The sequence below is a fragment of the Canis lupus genome, chromosome 18 (genome assembly GCF_048164855.1).
Source record: "Canis lupus baileyi chromosome 18, mCanLup2.hap1, whole genome shotgun sequence".
Lineage (NCBI taxonomy): Eukaryota > Metazoa > Chordata > Mammalia > Carnivora > Canidae > Canis > Canis lupus.
Genome location: NC_132855.1, coordinates 53,671,573 through 53,695,357, shown reverse-complemented (window position 1 = coordinate 53,695,357; position 23,785 = coordinate 53,671,573). Strand labels below are relative to the sequence as shown.

Below are 23,785 nucleotides of genomic sequence, written 5' to 3'. Positions count from 1 at the left end.
GGGATCGAATCCCACATCGGGCTCCCAGTGCATGGAGCCTGCTTCTCCCTCTGCCTATGTCTCTGCCTCTCTCTCTCTCTGTGTGACTATTATAAAAAAATAAATAAATAAATAAATAAATAAATAAATAAATAAATAAATAAAAGATTGTTCTTTCTAAAGAAGATGATGCAAAGAATAGAGGGGCAATGCCTAGAAATAAGGTGAGAGATACAAGCATGAACTCACTTTCTCTATCCCTTAGGGGAAACTCTAACCCTGACGATCAGCATCTTCACCATGCAGCCTGAGGCTATCTAGGACACCACAGACCATGGTCTCAGAGGGACGAGGGTACTTACTTAGAAGGAGGGCCCCCAGTACATCCTGCATGGACCCAACCTTATTCTCTGCCCCTCCCAAAGAAGGACTTGGGAGTACAGCTAAATCTTCCTTCTTCTTGGAGAAGCCCTGAGGAGTGCTCAGAATTCTAACGTGTTAGAGAATATTTTGCCTCATGGGAACAAGCTCAAATAATGGAAAGCTCAGTTTGAAATGGCTCTCAGCTGTCTGTTCCTTGGAGCAGAGAAGGGCAGCTCTGGCCCAGCTATTTCCTTACCATGTACTGAGGGAGGCTGTAGAGCATGCCCTGGTAGAGGATTTCACATGGTGTCTCTGGTACCACCTCTTCCCCCTATGACAGGAAACACACAGTTTGCCCAGGCCATTTTCCAGCTCACCAAAGACTATGTTTTCTTGGTTGTAAAGGGTGGCATGAAAAGAGCACTAAGCTAGGTTCCTATCCAGCTGTGTTAATGATTCGTTTTATCACCTTGGGTAAATTACTTTCCCTCTCTGGGTCTTAAGTTTCCTCTTCTTTAGGATTACTAGGCTAGTCTGATGTCCTCTGAGGGCTATTCCAGCTCTGACAATCTATGATTCTGGTTTTCCCATTACCTGAAATCAATCCAGAATTCTTCTTGCCCCATCACATGTTGGATCAGGAGTTAGAACACCTATCTCGGTGTTGGCACAAAACACTGCTTTTCTGGCCATGCACGGGCTTAAGTCAGGGTGCATGTATGCCTGGGATACTAGAACAGACACCCCACACAGAAGTACTTTCTGTGGTGTCAGTCTGAGGCCATCCAAGAGCTCTGAAATGCTCTGAAGTAAAAGGTAGGTAACTCAGTAGAGAAAGTTGAAAGGGAGTTGGGTAACCCATGGCCAAGAGAGGCAGGATGGAGTATTAGCAGGGAAACTTTTAGGTAGAAACTATTTTCTTTCTTTCTTCAATAGCCCCTACTACATCCCTTCCTCCTTTATGACCAGCACCCTCATCCACAACTCTCTTTGTCCTCTGATGACCCCATCTAAGCCTTTTATCAGAGTGAGGGGACCAGGACGTCTGGTGCTCAAGGGGCTACTCAGGCCATTGTCATCTTTGGCCAATTCAGTTCTTCTTCCCACAAGGTACTTCTATCCCTGGGCAAGGTCATTGCCTGCAGATCCTGAGGCAGAGAGAAAGAATCTGGCCTCTGCCATCCCACATAACTCAGTTGCTGCTTAAATGGGCATTCAATAAACTCAGGCAGTAGATCTCTGGGGGAGCAGGAAGGCAACCTGCTTCCCCAAAGATCTATTTCATACCTTCTCTTCTCCCCTGTCCTCAAACCAATCCCCGTACTCTGTGACCCTTCAATAGTTGCTAACCCAGCTTCATACTTCATGGAGAAAACAGAGGCAATCAGACACTTCATCTTCTCAACACCAAATCTACCAGGGTCTCTACTTTCCTTCTTGACATGAAGTATGCACCGCCTGTGCTCTGTTAAAGGCCAACCCTCCACTTGTGTTGGGGATCTCTCACCGTTTTGTTTTGTTGAATGCATCAGTTCTGTAATTGTCTCCTCTCTCCCAGATCATCTCTTTTAGGACACAAACGTACTCTAATATCTATATACATAAACATACTCTTCTATCTATAAAATTTTCCTTTGATCCCACATCCTCCTTTAGCTACCATCCCATTTTTATCCTCTCTACAATAAAACTATATATTGTCTGTGTTGACCACCTATCTCCTTTCTTTATGTTCTTTACATTCTTTTTTCAACACATTCCAACTTGGATGTTACCTGACCCAATGGGCACCTCAGGTCTTATCCATTTATCAGCAGCATTTGACACAGCTGATCACTCCCTCCTTGAAAATTTTCTTAGCTTTTATATTATCACAATCTCCCACATTCCCTCCTACCTCACTGAGTTTCCCTTACTCTTCTTTTCTGGCTCCTTTCCTGACTCATTCCACCCTCAACACAACTGCTGTGTCCCAAGGCTTTGTCCAGGGTTCCATCCTCTATTCTCTCCCTGGGTTATCTCAGCCAATTCTATGGCTTTTAACACTGTCCATTAAGTCAACAGCTCCCAAATTTATTTCTCTAGGCCAGTCCTCTCTTAGAACTCTAGACTTATATATTTCAATTGCATGACTGCTCATGTGCATGGCTGCCTAATGGATATGTAAAACTGAGTATGACCAAAATAGAACCCTTGATAAAACAGAACTCCCCATGTTGGCATATGACTCTTATTTTTGATTCTCCTCTGTGCCTCTCTATCCAAATCCAATTGACTAGTAAGTTGTGTCAGCTACACCTCCAAAATATAACCCAAATTCATTCAATTTTCCCTATTTCCGTAATTACTACCCCAGTCCATGTCACCATCATCTGTCACCTTGACTATTTTAAGAGCTCCCTAACTGATCACTCTGCTTCTACTCTTTTCTGGTAAAGTCATTACACAGCAGCCAATGGTTTTTGAAAATATAAATCAGATCCTGTCACTCCCCTGCTTAAAATCTCTAAGGGCTTACTTCTGTATTGTGAAACAACTTCACACTCCCTATCTTTGCTTACAGGTCCCGTGTAAAGTGGCCCCAGGCCACCATCCTGACTCCATCTCATACAACCCTATCCCTTATCCCTGTGCTCCAGCCACAGGCCTTCATTCACTATCCCTAATACTCTGAGCTTGCTCTTACTCTTGTTAAAACTATTCCCTCTGCCTAGAATGCTCTTTCCCCTGATATCATGGCCAGCTCCTTCCCATACCTAACATTTTAGCTTAACTGTCACCTTCTCAGAGGTCTACCTACCCAGACTGCCTAATCAAAAGTAGTCTATTATATGATAGATGCCTCTATCATATCATCCTATTTAACTTTTCTTCATTGTATCTCCCATTCTCAATAGTCTTCTTGTTTCCTTAATTATTTATTTTCTTTTTTCTCTAACTTTAAAGTATCATGAAAGTAGGGACCTTGCCTTGCTTGGCATACAGTAAGAGCCCAGCAGCATGCGAACATGCTCTGTGACAGCACTGCAGACAGATTTCCTTTTGCCTTTCTCCTGTGCAGGAGCCCCTTGACTCACCAAAGACATGGGGCACTTTTCCAGATCCTCCTCATTCTTGATTTGAACATCTGCAATGGAGATGTACTTGTGCTAAGGAAGAAAAGACATCAATTAAGAGGCTGAAGTTACTAAAAATATATATATATATTTTTAATTATAAAAAGGGGGGTTTTGGCTGGCTCAGTCTGAAGAATGTGTGACTCTTGATCTTGGGGTTTTGAGTTTGAGCCTCATGTTGGGTGTAGAGATTACTTTAAAAAAAGAAAAAGATACTGAGGGCCCCAATCACATATGTACCAGCCTCTTGCTTAACTTCCTCAATGATAAGGAAATGTGTTGTTTAGGTTGTCACGCCAAATTGAACATGAACCTTTTGAAGGAAGGAGTCTTATTTATCTTTGCACCCTTAACATTGAGCCCAGACTTCATATACAGTGTTTCTGTTTATTCTATGTTCCCATATTTGTTGAAAAGCAGAAAATACTTGAGTATTTATCTTCAACCAAAGGGCAAGGGGAAGTGAAGAACAGGCCCATGCCCCTGTAACCACTACCCTGAGACTTTTGTTGCATATGAGTATGCTTGCGTGCATGTGTATGGAGTGATGATGGAATGAGGGAGAGTTCCAGGCCTGTGCAAGAGATGATTATTACTCTTTGTGCTTATATATACTTTGGATACAGAGCAGACTGCTACTAATCCTGAGCCTCTGGAAGTTAGTGGCCCTATAGGGACAAAGAAGTGAGAGGAAAGGAAGTGAGGAAGAAGAGAGAAAGCAGGGTGGGAGAAGGAAAAAGGCATGAGAGGAAGAAAGGACAACTTTTTCATCTATCTGAATGTAGGAAAATGGTTAAGTAGGAAGAGATGTAATTTATTCCTCTTTGGTCAAAATGCCTGAAGGTGCAATATAGAATAATTGGTTAAAATTGTGTCTGGTAGAAGAGCCAACACCCAGGACTTTGGTAATCTAACTTGCCTTGATGGCTCCCTACTCCTGAAGACTGAGAGCCCACCCTGGTCACCTGCTTTAGAGTCTTCACACTTTCATGGATGGGCCTGGGTAATCCAACCAAGGTATCTGTGTCCCTGTGAAATGCGAGATATAACAGATCATAAGCATCAAAACTATAGAAAACTACTGATGAATCACTGACCTCTACCCCTGAAACTAATAATACACTATATATTAATTAATTGAATTTAAATAAAAACAACAACAACTATACAGAACTACTGATATCCTCTGGAGTTATATGGACCATGCCATTTTTTTTTTAAAGATTTTATTTATTTATTAAAAACAGAGAGAGAGAGCGAGGCAGAGACACAGGCAGAGGGAGAAGCAGGCTCCATGCAGGGAGCCTGACATGGGACTCGATCCCGGGCCTCCAGGATCACCCTGGGCTGAAGGTGGCACCAAACCGCTAAGCCATCGGGCTGCCCCATGCCATTTTTAATATACAGTATTTTGGATCTTTCTCTGCAAGCTTCTAGCCCCCCCCCCCCCCCCATTATTGCTTCAGGACACAAAAAGAACAATGCCACATAGAAGTGTTAGGATTAGGATTTTGTATAGTCTTTTGGGGATTTACTTTGTCAGGAGTAGGTTCCTTAAAAGGGCATGTACCCCAACCACAGTGAAACACCAGTAACAAGTAACATCTCAGTTTGTTTGTTTGTTTTTCTTTCTCAGTTTTATAGAGGCCAACCAGGGTGAGAATTCATGAGGTAGGAGAAATGGTGGAAGACTGGATCTGTTCTAACCATGTTGCTTCTTCATGGAATTCTGGCCCATTAAAACAGGAAGGACCCCTAAGGATCCCTGGGTGACTCAGCGGTTTAGCGCCTGCCTTTGGCCCAGGGTGTGATCCTAAAGTCCTGGAACCAAGTCCCACATCGGGCTCCCTGCATGGAGCCTGCTTTTCCTTCTGCCTGTGTCTCTGCCTCTCTGTGTGTGTGTGTCTCTCATGAATAAATAAATAAAATCTTAAACAAAACAAAACAAAACAAAACAGGAAGGACCCCTAGGGACTATCTAATCCAACACTCTCATGAGTAAATTGAAGCCCAAGAGGGAATTAACTTGTCACTCAAGTCATTTACCTGGCTAAGAACATGAGTTCTTCCAGGAAACTGGAAGGAAAAAAATTCCATAGTACCAGCACAAAGTCACTAGGAGATGCCCATAGTGGCTCTGGATTAGACTATGACTATCAGGCAACATCTCTCATTCCAACCACCCACTCCCCTGGCCCCCTAAGAATCGCTCTATAGCCAGTTCTGACCATTTAGTCACTTACTGCCCCAGAGTGAATCCGATGAATTTGTTCCTGCTCATCTCCAAGAAGTGCTCGATGTCCTTCTGTCTGAAAGGGCAGTGGAGAGACAATTCCCAGAAAAGGAAAAAAAAAAGCAAACCTTGAGAGACCGAACCTTTCTGGGCTCTTAATCCAATTGGAGGATTAGAACAGTGGGGGAAGACAGCAGCTAACAGAGGAAACTTCAAACCCAGGAGTTCTGACTTCTAGTCCAGCTTATTGAGAATTGAACACTTAGACCACAGCACCATGGGTCTTCAGTGATTCTAATCCCAAAGCTCAGGGTCTCCCGAGTTATCAAACCTACCTGACCTTTGGAGCCCAAGGCAGGCCCTTGGGAAAGGCCACCCGCTCAGCAGAAAGGGGTGTCTGTGAGGGTGGAGGTGGCACCAAAGGGTCTTGCTCTAGCAGGTCTAATTCTCCATCCAAGGTTCGTTCTCCATCGCCAGCAGACTCCTCTTCCTCCTCTGTGGCTGGTTCCTCAGTCTTAAAGAGATCTCTTTCATTGTAGATGTCCAGGCTGTCCTGCTTAGTGAGGAGTTGCTAGGAGGGTGTTGGAAGGGTGGAGAGAAAGTGTACAGAGATCTCACTCTAAGCATCCTTCTCTGAGGTCACCCTCTACCCATAAGTTACTAGACTTCAGGATATGGTGTAACAACCCAGCTCTTATAAGAATATCCCCTTCCCCACCTTCACCCTAGTATCTCCAGGAGACCAAATTCCAAGACAAGTACCTCTCAGGCAACCAAGCCAATAGCTGAGGAACAAAGCATAGATAATCCCAAAGTCAGTTACTTAGCTTTCAGACAGCATGGATGCCTTTTTCTTTCTTTCTTTCTTTTTTTTTTTTTTTTGCCAGCACTTTCCTTCCTAATTATGCTCTGTTTAGGTGAACATTCAAATAGTTTGCCTTCTGTGAGCATACACCAGCTGGCTGACTGAGGAAGAGGAGGACAGAGGCTTGCTACTAGGCAAAGAGAAGCAAGTTTGGAATTTTAAATTTTATTGAAGAAAAAAACATTGGACAGAAATAGGTCAAAAAGTTAACAGTGACTGCCTCTGGTTTGTTAAGCTTGTGGGTGATTTTCTTTTTTCCTCCCTTCTTCACATTTTTATATTTGTTCCAAATTTTGTACAACGAGTAAGCATTACTTTATAAAACAAAAAATAAAGGTTAAAAAAAATCACATTACAGATTATGTAGACTAGATTACCGAACATGATTGTCTGGTCTTATCACCTGTAATTGGTGAACTCAGGTATTTCAGAGAGGGGAGTTCGTGGGTACATGGTCAAGTCTTAGGGTAGCTTGTCATTCTGACCTTTCCAGGGATGCGGATTATACCTAGAACACTAATCAATCATCTCCTAAATGAAAGCTTCTGGTTCCAGGGCCAGACAAGAGCATGGCTAGCTCAAAGTAAACCTTCTTGCTGTCAATAAAGTGATAAAGCCTTACCCCAGGTGAGTGGATATGCTGGGAACCCTGTTCAGGTGATCTGGATCCCTATCTTCAGGATTATACCCTAACTGTTGTCCAGGATGCTAGGGAACTCCAGGCATACCAAGTCTAGGCCAATGACCCTGTAGCAAGATATGGATCTATGATGTGATATCACAGTGTTACATCATGATAACCCAGGAATCTGCTGGAGACAGAGGCCAAAGTACAGACTTAAAGGTTTCAGGTTGGTCACAGGGCCAACCAGAGGCAGATGAGTTAAATCCATTTACTGCCCTTTCCTACCACATCCAGATTAGCTCAGAAACTTAATTTTTGGCCAGCTAGTATCAAAACACCACTGTCTGCTTTAGTTCATACCCTTCGAGAACCACGGCGGCCTCGCAGCTTAGAAGGTGGTGGTGCCAGCTGAGACTCCCCCAGGTCGAGGGTGTAAGAGGGCGGGGAGGCAGCACGCATGCTCTTCACCACCTGGATACTATCTTCAGCCAGTGGAGGCAGCCCCAATTCTGCCCGCTTCTGTACTTTGAGAACCTGAAGATGCTCAAATCCACCGAGGGTAAACTACGATATGAACAGGAAAGGGGCAGAGAAAAGTAAAAGAGGAAAGTCAGGGGGAACAAAGTCAGGGACATGTAGATGGAGAAGAGCCACAATCTCTGGTCCCCCTGAGTCCCGTTCTTAACTAGGAAGTAATAAAATAAGATGCAGTTACTATCCCCAGTCTTAGGAGCTCAGGCATCAGGATAAAGCATTATTTACTGACTCAGCACTGGAAACATCACCAGAAATTAGGAAAGGGACTCCTGGGAGCTTCCACTGAAAAACAAAAAGAAAAAAAAAAAAAGAAAAGAAAGAAAAAGAAAGGAAAGCTGTATCCCCCCTTTTAAGGAGCACATCCAGATGCTATAACGCCTCAGTCACTCAATTTGTTCTGCAGTCAAAAGGTAGTTCCCCCCCTATGAAGCTTGCTCTGGAGGGTATGTCATTTAGCCAGTCCTGTGGGGTGAGAGCCAGAGATGAAGGATCAGATTTAATAATTAGGAACAAAGTGGTACCATACACTTATAAGGACTTCAGTTTTTAAAAGATTTATTTATTTATTTTAGAGAGAGAATGTGAGCAGGGGGAGGGGCAGAAGGAGAGAGAAAGAGGAAGAGAAGCAGACACTCTACTGAGCACAGAGCCCAACACAAGGCTCAATCCCACGACCCTGAGCTCATGACCTGAGTTGAAATTAAGAGTTGGACGCTTGGGGATCCCTGGGTGGCGCAGCGGTTTGGAGCCTGCCTTTGGCCCAGGGCGCGATCCTGGAGACCCGGGATCGAATCCCACATCGGGCTCCCGGTGCATGGAGCCTGCTTCTCCCTCTGCCTGTGTCTCTGCCTCTCTCTCTCTCTCTCTGTGTGACTATCATAAATAAATAAAAATTAAAAAAAAAAAATTTAAGAGTTGGACGCTTAACTGACTGAGCCACCCAGGTGCCCCAAGGACTTCATTTTTTTTAAAGCAAATCCTCAGTTTATCTAGATGGAAGGCAGGCAGTAAGCCCTACATTTTATAGCTAGAAAAATTGAGGCACAGACAGTTGTCCAAGGTTCCTCAGTATCAGCAGAGGCTAGATCTCTCAACTCTCAACCAGTATTCTTTCCATGAAATGTCAGTTCTATCATGAGAAAGCACAATGACACCCCAACTCATAGAGTGACATCTCCTGTTAGTCCAACAGAAATAGGTAACCTACTCTGACAAAGAACATTTTATTTCCCTCCATTGGCTAACAGCTGTCCTATTCTTCAGTCTTAGCTCCAGCCTTCTGGAATCAGACTAGAAGAAACTGAGGTGGTGAGGAGTGGGATGATCTGATCTGATGGGATGAGAGTGGAGAGGAGGGTAGATCAGCCACTCACCATTACCACCTTCCAGAGCAAAAGCAGGACCTTCTTTATAGGGAAGTGGGGAGCCAAGCCACTGCAGAATTTGGTAACCATGGAGAAAAGCAGAAGGGCAAAAGGTTCCTCATTATGCACAGAGAAGCCTGGGGAAGAGGAGAAAAGAAGTGAGAAAGTGAGGATGAGCGCTGAAACCCTACCCCTTTAACCCTACTTCTGGACACAGTGAGGAAGGCTCTCATGTCACCCAAAAAATGTGAGTACTTGTACCTTAGAAGGAGCCTTAGAGAGTCCCCAGAGGGAAAGGATAGGAAGTGAGGCCATGGAGGTGAATTGGTTAGCTCCCAAGCTTGAGGGTGGATACCAAACTACAAGTAATAGTAATAAAGATGTTGCTTTCTGGCTGAAGGACTTAATGCATCTCATGGATCACAACTCACTTTGCCACATCAATGGATTTATTTTAAAAATCCCATAGGCCTTCATATCTTATCCCTGTCTAATGACAATATCAACTAATATTTTCAAGGTGGTTCAACTCATTTTTTCATGTGAGATTGATGATGAACTGGGAGATGGACAGCTATCCCCATTTTATAACCAAGGAAACCAAGGCATAGAAATGACACATGATGGTACTAACTCAGACACAAGGGCAGTCAAGCCAGGTCCTCATGCCTGCCACACAGTAGCTCTGCCCTAAAAGAATAGATGCTAATTCTGAAAGATGAAGGAAGGAAAGAAGGAAGAGAGGAGGGAGGGAGCGAGAAAGGAAAGAAGTAAAGCTGTCTGTCTCTATGTGGAAGCACAGCATCTCATCCCTACCCTTCCTCAGGTTGCCACTTCTTACTCAATTCAGTGCGGAAGGTCTCCCGCACTGTCCTCCACCGGCAGGAGTCCGTCTCTCTCTCCAGGCGGATATTTTCCACCAATAGGTACATGACACTCAGCAGCACCCTGGAGTTATGGAAGGGTTACAAGAGATTCCCAAAGCAGCTCCCAACCTGTAGCCAGAAACCTCAGGGATGATCTCTGTGGGAGCCCAACCCAGTGGAATTAGCAACTATTAGCAGTCCAGGTGTATCTGGTAACCCACTGCTAACTATCCCCTGTCCAATCCCAGGGCCAGCTCCACTTACCTGAGCTCTGTACTATCAGCAATGGAGATGGCTGGTTTCCGAAGAGCACTGCTACAGGCCTGGCTGTTGCTGCCATGGGGACGAGGGAGAGAATAGGAACTTATAAAACCTCTGCTATTCCCTGGCTATGTAGCTAAAAGAAATTGGTCTAAGGTAAAGGAGCCCACCGAATTCCTCTGCCATCTCTGTTAACCCTTATCTGTGGTGAAGGGCAAAGGCAGGGTCTGTGATGATGCCTCCTCTTATAATCCACACTGTGCCTAGTACCATGCTGAACACAAAATAGATGCTAAGCAACACTTGTAATCTGCCCTATTTGAACTTCTGGATAATAGGCATGAGATAAAATGAGGGATCTCTACAGTGGTAGCAACAGATAAGGCCACCTCTAGAGCTGTGACCTATGAGGGAAAGAATTGGGTACAGCAACAGAAATTGATCCTGTCCCTCTTGGGTCATGTTTCCAGGTAAAACAATTTCCTTCATGGATTCCAGAGTTAGGCTGAATTGAGGTGTTTAGATAAAAAGGGAACCCATCTAGGGTAGGGCCCTAAGACCCAGGACTGAAGCTGTAAGTGGGGGCAGAAGCTGTTGATGTTGTCCTCCCAACCTCAGGGAGGACAAAATATCAGAGAGGATGGCTGGATAAAGGGAAACCATCAATAAGCTTTGGACTGAGGTGTGAATAGACACTGCTCCCATAGAGGTCTCTATAGTGAGGGAATCAGTATAGGACATGAAACACCCTTCAAGGAAGGGGTTTATCTAGGCCAGCCCTCCCCTAAGGCTTCTCACTCAATTTCCATGTGGAGTAGCTCCAAGAAGGTAGAGAAGGTCCCCATCTGATAGAGCAGGAAGCAGTTGTATCTGGACCAGTGTAGCACATCAACCTCCGAATCACATTCCCCAAAAGTACCTAAAGAACCAGACAGTTGCCATGTGGGGTTGAGGGTAAGAGGGGTATCCAGTTCTTTCCACTCTGCCCCATGATCTTAAGACTATTTTCCAACACCCTGACCAACAATTAGGCTGACAAAGGTAGGACAAGGGCCCCCAGAACTTCCTTGAATGAGGCAGGAAAGAGGAGAAATAGTCTCCAGAGTCAGGTCCAATGTGCTTATCACTGGCCTGTCTTAAGTTTGAGTTCCCTGAAAAGCAGATCCAGAGAGGATTCAAATATAAGTAGTTTATTTGGAAGATGATCCCAGGAACCATTAGTAGAGAAGTGGGGAAGTTAAGCTAGGGAAGAAAAGGCAGCCAAGAGCTGAAATCCAGGATGGAGGAAGCTCTGGGAAACAGCAGGTTTTTCAACCCTCAGAATCATCCCACCCAAGAGTGAAATAGTTGGGCTATTTATCCAATAACTCCTGTCATTCATTGATCAGTGCTACTGCACTAGGGGAGCACATTAATTTCCTAGCACTTCCTGGCTACCCTATATGGACTGCAGAGAAAGCCTTCAGGTAAAAAGTTAAAGGTACTAGCAGTTGGAAGTTGGCCGAACACTAGACCCAAGAGATGCAGTTAGGGCACTGCCTCGTTTGCTATTGTCTTTTCACCACTCTCTTTCTTGTCCATTTATTGTTTTCTTATAAAACTGCTCCCAGCTAGTTAGTTCTGCCAAAAGTCCTCTTGTTATGACCTCAGGGCCTATTTTTACTATTCCAGTTAGGTTATCTCATTTCTCTTTCCAACAAATGGTTAATAGGTCTCTTCTGGGAAGGCTTCCTTAATTAATCTCATTGAATTCTGATCATCTCCCAATTACCCACTGCATCCACTCCTGCTGCTATGCTGGCTTGAACCCTCTAAATGCCAAAGAGAAATAATACAGAGGGTCCATGTGTGAATCTGCAGGACCCCACTGTCTCCTCTTAGTAGAAGTCAGTGCCATAGCTGAGGAAAGAAGCCTTCATGCTCAGCTGGTGGTATATCATCAACTCTAGCCACACAGACTCTCTTGCTAAGTATTCTCCACATATGATTATAGCCCACATGAAGGAAAAAAGTACCTTATAAGAAATCTTGCCATGCCTGGTAAGATAAAAGCCAATTCCAAGGGATCCAGAATAGTACCCACCACTATCTCCTTAACTTGCTTATAAGCATCAGGTTACTTCTAGCACTTGATAAGATCTGTCCTTGAGAGGTAGGGACCTTGCTTTCTTAGCATGGCTTGCCTCATCCTAGTCCTGATGGCAATATTTCTTTTTTTTTCTTTATTATTATTATTTTTTTATGGCAATATTTCTTTCCCCAGTGTTTACCCATCTGAAGCTGGCAAAGGTGGACACTTGCCTTGGGCCAGGTATAGAACAGCCCGGGCCACCTTCAGTCGCCGTTCCCTACTGACCACCTCCAGTCGGTCCAGGAGTCCCATCACATAGGCCTTCTGGGCATCTTCCTCCAACTCCAGCCACTCCTTGCCTTGCACTGGAGACAGAAGGCCATACAGATCCAGGGTCAGCTTCTGCCTCCCCTTCCTGGAAAGGCTCCTGGTAACATGTCTACTTCTAATCCCAGCCTCCAAATTCTTCTCTTCAAAAGCTTTCCTTATTTAGATGAGAAGGAATAAGAGATTAGAAAAGTAAAGGACCCCCAAAGTTCTGGCTGAACCCACTCTAAATGAAGCCTCTTCTTCCATATTCCCTTGTTCTCTACACAGAGCCTATTCTGGCTTCTCTCTCTGCCTTTTCAAGGGGTTCCCTCTCTCCCTACATATCTAATTCCTATTTATCATTACAGGTCCTATACTAAATTACCTCTTTCCCACTAATGCTCCAGCCAGAAGCTCTGTCCCCCAAGATACTCCTCTGCCTCCAAACCCCCAAAGATACCTTTTACTTCTCTTATGATACTTACCACTTTCCTCTTGGCGTCAGTTTTGTGATGTACACACCTCCCCTCTGCCACTGGACTATAATCTCTTTGAAGATACTGCAAACTCACTTTCACTATTTTGAGCACAAAATAGTACTCACCACACATCTGTTGAGTTGCAAACTGAATTCACTGACCAAGTAAGGAAGTGGAGGTCTGAGAGGATCAGTGTGGGCACATGAAATATTATTAGATGCTATTAGGAGTGACACAGAGTTGGAGGCAGGGATTGAATGTTAAAAGTCAAGGACTACACTAGGTACAGGGTTCAACCAGACAGCAGGGCACCAGCCCAGTCCTCATCCCTCTTCTCTCTAGGCCCTTTATATCAATGAAAAGGACCCAGCTCAGGCTTCTCCTGCTTCCATTCCATGGCCTCTCCACTTGAGATGTAGGAAACTCTGTGTCCCATATACAGGGAGGGATAGAGAAGTGGTTACAGAGAGGATAAAGAAGAATCATACTTTGTTTTGGGCTTTTTCTAGATTGGACTGGGATATCATGGAGGGAAAAGCAGGTCTCTATGTATAAGATTCTGGGATCACCTTGAGTCTTGAAATCTTCTTCAAAGCACCTTCTGTTAGTGGTGAATTCCAGGTTTTCAGTGTAGCTATATAATTCTGTGGCAGGAAAGATAGGACAGAGTTACAAACACTTAGCAGACACTTATAGAAGGGGCCTGGGGTAGAGAGAGTGGCATGAAAGAGCTAAAGCTTCCAACACATTCTTGTGTCCAATTCAATCCAGAGCCAGCTTCCTCCCTATCGGAGCAGTTAAAAATAGCCACTTGCGTCCCTGGGTGATTAAACCATCAAACCTGTCCTCCTCCTGCCAGCTGGCTGCTACAGCAGAGAAGGCAGTCTTCAACACTTGGTGAGGGCCAGAAGGGTTGGAGCAGAGAGGGCTTACTGTCATCACTCCTGTTTCTTAGGGCTGCAGCACTTTCTGATTGTCAACCCAGACTGAGACTATCCTGTCTCTAGGGAAGAGATGGGCAACACAATGCCTGAAACTTAGAGGCAAGATCCTTGTGCTATTCAAGGAACCAGAGTATGTGTTAGAGGGACCTTTGGGGTTGAAGCCAGTTCATTCTCTCCCTGCTGAGTTTCCTCGAAGGGTATAGAAGTTTAGGTTCTTGCCCAAAGCCATCCAGGTAGATACAGCATCAAACCACAAAGAGGCAGCCATTGTTGCCAAAGGGCTGCTTATGCTCAAGAAAATCTAACTTTGTTAACAATAGTCTCTGAATACAAAATGCAGAGAGCTTATGAGAAATGAAAATGCCCTTTCCTCCACACACACATATAGACACACACTCTAGAACATTGTATCAGTAAGTATTCTTATCTTACAGAGGATGAAGAATTGAATTGAGAAGTCAATAGGTGACAGAACAGATTTCCTCAAACCTCTGTTCCCTGAGACCCTTCCTGGAAATTTAACTAGGTCACAGATAATTCACAAAGGGAAATTCACTTATGTTCCAGCCAGCTGTCTGATGGTTGAGAAACACCTTGTCTGGTAGCCAGGGCTTTTGAGTCTTGAGTTCCAAAATCCTGGACTGACCAGAAGCAAATCCCATCTTTGACTCTGATATTCTTCAGTGCTCAGTGGGTGGTGTGCATATGTTTTTTAAAAGCACAGTCAGAAAATGGAGCAAGGCTGTTAGGTACTAAACTTTTGTTCTTATTTTTAAATTTTAGTTAATGAACTTTCACATATAGATAAATATAGCATACATAAGATACCTATGTATCTTCTACCCAGATTAAACAAATGTTTACACTTGTTATATTTGCTTCAGACATCTAAAGTCCTCTTTTCCTTCTTAGTCTATCTTATTCCCCACTCTAGAGTTAAACATTTTAATGAAATTGGTGTGTATGCTTCACATGTCTATTTTTCTACTTTTACTACATATGTATATACCTGTGAACAACATGACGTTGTGTTGGAAGGTTTTTACCCAAATAGGATATTATATATATTATTTTTTCTTAGGAACACTTCTTAGTATGTCTTTCAATAGTTTTTTACATGACAGTGTAATGAGCACATCCATTTACTTAACTGACACTGTTCTCAATCAAGTGTGCAACTAGACTTTCCAGAAACATCTTTTAGATTTTGTGTGTTTAAGCAGTTTTTGGGAGGCATGAATAAATTACCTTGTCACTGCTTTTTTCCCCTCTGAACACTAGGTTTTTAACATTTATTGATACTGAAACATATTGATATAAATCAATTATTCCAACAGCTATGTGGTAGCCTATTATATTGATATTCTAGTTTATCGATTTCCCTAAATTGTTTTAAATTTTTCACAATGACCACAATAAACATCTTTTTTTTTTTTAAATAAAAACATCTTTATACATGTTTTCTTGTGCCCAACTGTTCTTTAAAGTATACATCTAGAATCACTGGGTCATATAATATGTATGCATCTTCAACTCCGCTAGATATGGCCAAATTGCAGTTTTATACTCTGCTCCCACATGCCAAGCAGTGTATAAAAGTACTAATTTCTCAGCACCCTCACAAACTTCAGGCTTTTAAGTTTTGCAGTCTGATGAATGTGAAATAATTATCTCATTATTTTAATTTTCTTTTCCTCATTTGCTAATGTAGTTGAACATCTTTTCATATATTTATTGACCATATGGTTTTCTATTCTCTGAATTCTTATTCATATTCTCTATTTATCTATTGTACATCTCTCTTCTCTCTCTACATACATAAATATACACATGCATATACATATATATGAAATATATTTATATTATTTGGAATTCTAATCCTTTGTTGGTTATTAAACTCAGTTCTCTATTTGTCACTCATCACAAAATTTATTCCTTGTGGTTATTCACAAGAACTTCTTTAAAAGTCCTTGTCTCTTTTCCCTGAAAAAGCATGTCTCAAAGTGTCACTTCCATGTGACAGAATATTTAATTTTCACACCATCTCCACCCAAAGCTCGTTTATTAATAACTGGCATTCATAGCACGTGTAACATGGAGGCTCTTAATGTGAGGAGATCACACTTAGCCTAAGCTAAAATCCAGACAGAGGGAGGGAAAGGGTGGCAGAAAGAAGGGGGCATGCATGCAGATACGAGTGAATATGAGAAAAGAAACAGAAGGAATGGGAAAAAGAAGGAAAGAAAACAGATTTGAGAGTGCACCAACGAGAATTAAGAAGGATGAGCATAAAAGAGTGATAGAAAAAAAGTAGAGAATACTGGAGCCAAAGGAGAATTCACAGAAAGAAATGTAAAAGCAAACAAATATTAACTGCTGGAGGTTGGAGAGAAGAGGGAATGTGGAGAACAAGCAAGCTGCCAGGGGAGATCACAGACCCCTGCCCTCTCCTCCTGGCTATTCTTGCACTCTCCACAGACCCATCTCTGTCTCACCTGACAGCTCTGCTGCGTGCCCATCTGCATCTCCATACTCAAATTCCAGAGTGGGGCAGTCCACAGAGCCCTGTAATGGAGAAGTCTTTGCAGTAACTTGGGGAAAAGGGTGAAAAAGGAGATCATACTTTCATTTATCTTCTCTTGGAGGCCAATGTTAGGTCAGGGAGGCAGCTTAAAGAGTCTCATCTGGGCCTTTAATCCAAAAGGTACCCTCCTCCTAGCCAAAATTGGAGGCTCAGTGCAGGGCAGGGCTGAAAATTCCTATATAAAATCCGAAAGTCTGAGTAAAGGGCTATGATTGTGAAGATATGAACGCTACACAATCTGTGCCTGTATCTGACCTACATAAACACAGATCAGAAGAGCATGTATCTGATTTCTAGAACAATGAGATGGACTTAAAACAAAATAAGGTGAGCCGGATTCTAATTTCAGCTATGTCATTAACCCAATGTATGAATTTGGGCAAATCTCATTCTTTGGATCATAGTTCCTCATTTATAAAAAAAGTCCCTCAGCTCTAGTGTTCCACGACTTTAGGATTGTCAAATAAGGAGTAGTTCTATCCCAAATTGTTTTATTTTTATTTATTTATTTTAAAAGATTTTATTAATTTATTCATGAGGTACACAGAGAGAGAGGCAGAGACATAGGCAGAGGGAGAAGAGGGTTCCTCGCAGGGAGCTCAATGCGGAACTTGATTCCAGGACCCTGGGACCGTGCCCTGAGCTGAAGGCAGATGCTTAACCACTGAGCCATCCAGGGGTCCCTACTCCAAATTGTTTTAAGGCTAGATTTTTCTATGATGCTTTTATGTATAAATTTATAATCCTATATAAAAATATTTTAATGTGATCCCACCTCTAAGCATTTTGGAGTTATTTCCTACCATAAATTTAAAAAATTTTGAATCTCAGCCATCACATATTGAGATCCTGAACAAGTTATTTAACCTCTCTGTGCCTCACTGTGGTATAAAAACTGTATTTGGTCTTTGCCCCCTGTTCCAGGCACAGAGCTCCAAACACCTTTGAAATTTCCTGATAGAAGTGTAATCCATAAGCCCCTGTCAATAATACTTGAGTTTATGTTAATGAGATGAATCCAGGTTAGCCTTTAAGAGTTTCAAAGAAGGGTCTGGCTGCACCTCCAGAGGGGAGGAGGCTGAAGATTGAGTTTAATCAGAGGTCAATGGTTTAATCAACCATGCCTAGGTAATGAAACTCCATTAAAGCCCTAAAATAATGAGGTTTGGGTACACTAAAGTGCTAGGAGGGTGAAAGCTAGAGGATGTGGAAGCTCTACACCATCCCACCCCCATACCTTCTCCTTTGCCTCTCTTCATTTGGCTATCCTTGAGTTATATCCTATATATTAAAATTGTAATCATAGAGGCAGCCCGGGTGGCTCAGCGGTTTAGTGCCGCCTTCAGCCCAGAGCGTGATCCTGGAGACCTGGGATTGAGTCCCACGTCAGGCTTCCTGCATGGAGACTGCTTCTCCCTCTGCCTGTGTCTCTGCCTCTCTCTCTCCGTGTCTCTCATGAATAAAAAAATAAAATCTTTAAAAAATAATAAAATAAAAATAAAATTGTAATCATAAGCAGAGCAGTTTTTCAAATTCTGTGAGTTACTGGAATCAGGGTGGTAGGGATGGTCATGGAACCTCTAAATTTACAGCTGGCCAGGTGGAAGTGCATGTACCCTGGAGGTCCCAGGTGTGGCTGGCATCTGAAGTGGGGACAGTCTTGTGGGACTGAGCCCTTAACTTGTGGGGTCTGTGCTAACTACAGATAGTGTCAGAACTGAGTTGGTGACAGGGAATTATTGGAAAATGAAGTGCTGGGGATCCCTGGGTGGCGCAGGGGTTTGGCGCCTGCCTTTGGCCCAGGGCGCGATCCTGAAGACCCAGGATCGAATCCCACATTGGGCTTCCGGTGCATGGAGCCTGCTTCTTCCTCTGCCTGTGTCTCTGCCTCTCTTTCTCTCTCTGTGACTATCATAAATAAATAAACATTTAAAAAAAAAAAAAAAAAGAAAATGAAGTGCTCAGTTTTCTTATCTGTAAAATGAAGATAATTCATGGGGTCATTGTAAGGACGAGATGAGTTAATAGAGGAAAAGCATTTAGCATACTACCCAGCAATTGGTACTGCTATGTAAATGGTTATATTACTTTGAATTTTACTTATTGTATTTGCAATTTTAACATTATATGATAAAGGCATATTTCTCATATTGTTATGACTATCATTTTAAACAGCTAAGTGTGCAGCGAAATGGACAGATAACTGGTTACTTAACCAGTTCTCTAGTGTTGAACATTTAAATTGTTTTTGATCTTTTTTTACTATATGCATGAAGCTGTAATACACTTAGCAATCTTTTCATATTTAGGATCTTTCCTAAAGATAGATTTTTTTTTAAGGTTTTATTTATTCATGAGAGACGGGGGTGGGGGTGGGGGGCAGAGGGAGAAGCAGGCTCTATGCAGGGAGCCTGATGCAGCACTCGATCCTGGGACTCCAGGATCACGCCCCGGGCTGAAGGCTGGACCTAAACCGCTGAGCCACCCAGGGATCTCTCGATTTTTTTTTTTTTTTTTAATTTAAGGATAGATTCTTGCAAGAGAAATGAATGCATCAAACTTTATGAATACTTGTTGTATGGTTCTTTGTATATGACAAGTTTTTTTCCAAAACCACTTTACCAATTTACACTGCCAACAATGCAAATCATATTTAAATCCACTATAGCAAAGATTTCCAAATACTTCTGATACTTCTGGGTTACAGAAAAAAAAAAAAGGTGGAGGGTGCAAATGACATTAGGTAGTTGAGATTTTATTCTGTTAAGTAGAGACTTAAAAACTTTTTAAAAATATTTATTTCAAAAAAGGATAGTTTAATACTCCCCAAACGAGGATGCAATATTAGAATAAAAGAGCCATCAATAGTAATGTTGACATATTGGAGTGACATATACACACATATACACACAAAACTGGAACAAAAGTTTAACAGTCTCACTATCACTATATGTGATTAGATATTTTCTATTCTTCTATTTCTTTAAAAAAATGTTGGTATCAACTCACAGAGTACCCCCTACAGTTTTAAAAACACCATTTTAATTTGCATGCATCCTGCAGCAAGACCAAGAACCAGCATCCCAGTGACAAGATGTCACATGTCCCCTGCTGTGATGTGACCAGAAAGACGGTCACCTCTGTGGTCTTCTACCTGAAAGCCCAGAATCTGGCCTTACGTCAGAAAGACCCTGAATGAGGCTCACTGAGAAACTCTCACAGCCCAGAGCAGGCTCAAAATAACTGGGGCCTGAGAAGGATGCCTGAGGGACACAGCCTTGCAACAGTCAACAGACCAATGTTGCTTCCATGGTTTGGACAAAGGCACTGTGGAAACCTGAGCAGCTGGCATCAGGGGAAACTGAGCAAGGGGTAAGAGAACTCTCTGTACCATCTCTGCAATGTCTCTATAAACCTAAAATCACTCCAAGTAAAAAGTTTAATAAAAAAAACTGCATAATACTATTTACTTATTTATTTATTAAGTAAGTAAGCGCTACATCCAATGTGGGACTTGAGCTAATGATGCGGAGATCAAGAGTTGCATGCTCTACCAACTAAGCCAGCCAGGTGCCCCAAATTGTATATATCCTTTAAATTTATTGTATTGAACTATATTTTATGAAAAATCAATGTCAAAGCCCTGAATTTTCCTCATTTTGCCACAAACAAGTAAAACTTTGTCAAGGACTTTTGGAACCAATTAAACCAGGGGACCTGGCTAAAGAGGCCTGAGGTGAATCGTTTAGTTAAGAGTCTTCTTATTAAGGGTTACTTGAGCGGTTCAATTGGTTTCCGCTCAGGTCATGATCTGAGTCCTGGGATATAGCCCTGGGGTGGGGCCCTGAGTCAGGCTCCAAGCTCAGTGGGAAGTCTGCTTGTGGATTCTCTCTCCCTCTGCCCCCCAGCCCAAATCATGTGCACTCGTTGGCATGTTTTCTCCCTCTCTCTCTCTCTCAAATAAATAAATGAACCCTTTTTTAAAAAGGATTAAATCCTTTTAAATTCTTATTAAGCAAATAATTATTCTCTAGCTTCCTCTTTTTCTTGGGAGGTTCATACACTAAGCCTTTTGGGGAGGGTAGTTCAACTAGTGTCCCCTACAAACACAATGATGGATGAGGAGGCTCCCTTGAATTGTGCCAACAGTCATTCTCTTCCCATAATCCTCTAGAAGCACAAAAGAAGGGGGAAAAAAAAAACCCAAACCAACAAAATCAAAACCCACCTCCCTTGAGGACTGTCTTCCACAGGAAAGTGAAAGGAGGGAAGGAAGGAAAGGCAGATAGTTATCTGAGTCTGGCACCTGAGTGATATGCTGATAGGGAATGTACTGACAGGTAAAAAGCAGCTTTCCTGCTGCAGTAGAAGGTGGAGAAAAGCTAATCTTTCCAGTCAGCCTTTTGGCAGGCAATGAGCCCAGATGGAGAGGATCACTGCAGTTGTCCATTTCCAAGCATAAAAAGTGCAGCTGCAGACAACCAGGAGGCAAAACTGTGGGGCAGGTGGAAAGCTCTGGGTCTCTGGATACTGAACTTATTGGCAAAAGGAAAACACTATCAGAGCCCTTTCCTGAAGGAAGACTTGATCGCAGGGAAAGGCCTCCTACATCAGTTTTAATTCCCCCAAAGAACATATCTTTCTGAAACTATCTTATTTTCTTACATATTGTCTGTCTCTCCACCCCAACTAGAATGTTTGCTCCACAGACCAAAGACCTTGTTTTGTTCACCACTGTATCCCTACCACTTAAACAGCACTGGGCATGTAGAAAGGAATCAATAATTTTAGAATTAATGAATGACCTATCCACTCTCCAAAAATACATTTAAGCAAGAGCAATGTCTCTATGGGAGAATGAGCACAGGGTGCCCTAAAAGGCCAGATTCAGGGGCACCTGGGTTGAGCATCCAACTCTTGGTTTCCACTCCAGTGGTGATCTTTATGTGTTGTATAGAGCCCTACTTAGGGCTCCACACTCAGCAAGGAGTCCGCTTGGGGATTCTTCCTTTCCCTATCCCTTACTCATTCTCTCTCTCAAAAATAAATAATCTTTAAAAATACATGAATAAAATAAAAGGCCAGGTTCACAGTGAGGCAGGGAGGGAGATGATATGGATAGAACACTGATCTAGCTAGCAAGACAGTAGGGCTGAGCTCTGCCTCTGAAAGGTGGTATGACTTTGGGCAGTCTTTTCATCTGCGCCTCTCCTCTTTTTTTAGAAAATAGGATGGATTCCTACTTGTAGCAAAATGAAAACATATATGAAATCCCTTTGGAAACTGATATAGGGGCACCTGGGTGGCTCAGTGGTTGAGCATCTGCCTTTGGCTCAGGTTGTAATTCTGGGGTCCTGGGATCAAGTTCTGCATCAGGCACCCTGAAGGGAGCCTGCTTTTCCCTCTGCCTGTGTCTCTGCCTCTCTCTCTCTCTCTGTGTCTCTCATGAATAAATAAGTAAAATCTTAAAAAAAAAAAAAAAAAAGAAATTGTGATATACTATTCAAATGGTAAACCCTTGCTGGGATAAGTAAAATCTGGCTTCTAGTACCAGCTCTGGCCCTATGATCTACTATGTACTGACCAATTACATGCTCTGTGCCTGAACTGAATTAAACATTTAACATTCAGTTATCTCATTTGGCTTTATCACAACCTTCTGAGGTAGGTAGTATTAACCTCATTTTATAGATGAAGAAATTGGAGCGCAGAGAATTTTGTCAATTTGCCAAAAGTCACACAGGGTAAAATAGTAGGGCTAGGGTTCAAAACCTGGTCTAACTGACCCCAAAGCCTAGTGCTCCTGGCCACTATGCCAGATGTATGATCTTGGGCAAGTTACTTCTGTCTCTTGCTTCTGTAAAAGAAAAAGCTAAAATAGATGATCTCTACAGATCCTTCCACATCTGACATTTTGTGGTCTATCGTGTGTGTGTGTGTGTGTGTGTGTGTGTGGTCCCAATTCTACTCTTGATTAAATTGATGGAAATTGGCTGGATGAGGGGGTGGGGGACTAATAATTCACTCCTTTGATCCTCCTAGTTAGCATCTCTTTTCAGAAGAAGAGGAAGTGACCCAGACATCCATATTCCTATCTGTGGGTTTGTATCTTGGACAGCTCCATCCACTCCCTCCCGTACAGTCCCTGCCCGAATCCTGTCTTTGGGACTTTCACTGGTAAGGGGTCCTGATGTCCACGGAAGGCACGCCCGAAGGAGGCTGCCAGCACTCGGAGTAAGGGGAAGCGCAGAAGTCCCTGGGCACATCTGGATCGGCTCGCCTGCCCGGGCTGGGGCGGGGAGGCGGCTGCCGCACACGCCGGTCCCACTCCACCGCGGCGGCGCTCTGGCCCCCACCCCTCAGGCCAGTCACTCAACCTCTCCGCTCCCGTTTCCTCCGTAAATCTAGAACACGAATCCCCCCCACTTCAAGGGGCTGCAGAGATGAAGGGAGATCGACGTTTGAAAAGTATCAGGTGTGCTCGCTATTGCGCTCCATCTTCGCGCCAGAGGAGAGCCAGACGGCTAAGAAGCCCCCGACCCGCGCAGGCGACGGGCAGAGGGGCCAGGGACTGCGGAGCCCCGAGTCCGGGATGCGGCGGACCCCGCAGGCGCCCGCTCCGGGGGGCGGCCCCGAGCGCACCGGGAGCTCCGGAAGGGGAGGAGGACAGGGCCGAGTCACCTCGGCCACCGCTTCCCGCCCGCAGGCGTCTCCCGGCCCCAACTGAAGCTCTCCGGTTCTCACCTCCGACTCCCGCCGCTGGCTTCTGAACGCTTCCCGGCCCTTGGGCGCCGCCTGCTTCCCTTTGCCGCCGCCGTTGCCGTTGCCATTGGCGGACGAGCTCCCGGCCCCGGGCGCCGCGGGGTCCTCCATGCAGCCCCAGCCGGCGGCTCCCCTCGGTCGCTCGGCGCTCTGTGCCCGGGGCGACCCCGCCGCCGCGCGCCGCGAGCCAGGCCCCGCCCCCTCCACAGCTATTGGCTGCCGTCGCGCCCCGCAGCCCCGCCCCCTCCACAGCTATTGGCTGCCGTCGCGCCCCGCAGCCCCGCCCCGCAGCGCAATTGGTCGTCCGAGCGGGACTTGGAGGAGGTGGGGGGGGCTCATTCACGGGATTTCCCCTCCCCCTTCCTTTTTAAAAAAATCCTGGGGTGGCGTTGCTAGCCTCAGGCTCCCCTCCCGGCTCCACCTTCCG

General features: G+C 44.0%; 1 protein-coding gene across 2 annotated transcripts in view; it reads right to left on the bottom strand.

Moving 5' to 3' along the window:
- The window catches only part of STRIP2 (striatin interacting protein 2), a 50,367-nt gene extending 26,847 nt beyond the window's left edge, over nucleotides 1-23,520 (bottom strand). The window contains exons 1-14 of one of the 2 annotated variants that reach the window (XM_072784536.1): nucleotides 23,341-23,520; nucleotides 16,508-16,577; nucleotides 13,638-13,712; nucleotides 12,511-12,645; nucleotides 11,008-11,128; nucleotides 10,213-10,281; nucleotides 9,924-10,030; nucleotides 9,092-9,219; nucleotides 7,542-7,745; nucleotides 6,027-6,262; nucleotides 5,702-5,767; nucleotides 4,424-4,487; nucleotides 3,420-3,491; nucleotides 599-673 (exon numbers count right to left, since the gene is read on the bottom strand). In XM_072784536.1, the coding sequence (XP_072640637.1) occupies nucleotides 599-673; nucleotides 3,420-3,491; nucleotides 4,424-4,487; nucleotides 5,702-5,767; nucleotides 6,027-6,262; nucleotides 7,542-7,745; nucleotides 9,092-9,219; nucleotides 9,924-10,030; nucleotides 10,213-10,281; nucleotides 11,008-11,128; nucleotides 12,511-12,645; nucleotides 13,638-13,712; nucleotides 16,508-16,577; nucleotides 23,341-23,469 (1,551 nt within the window). In that variant the 5' untranslated portion in view covers nucleotides 23,470-23,520. The remainder of the gene's footprint in view (nucleotides 1-598; nucleotides 674-3,419; nucleotides 3,492-4,423; nucleotides 4,488-5,701; nucleotides 5,768-6,026; nucleotides 6,263-7,541; nucleotides 7,746-9,091; nucleotides 9,220-9,923; nucleotides 10,031-10,212; nucleotides 10,282-11,007; nucleotides 11,129-12,510; nucleotides 12,646-13,637; nucleotides 13,713-16,507; nucleotides 16,578-23,340) is intronic. The other variant, XM_072784537.1, reaches the window with a different exon arrangement.
- Nucleotides 23,521-23,785: the final 265 nt, after the last annotated feature.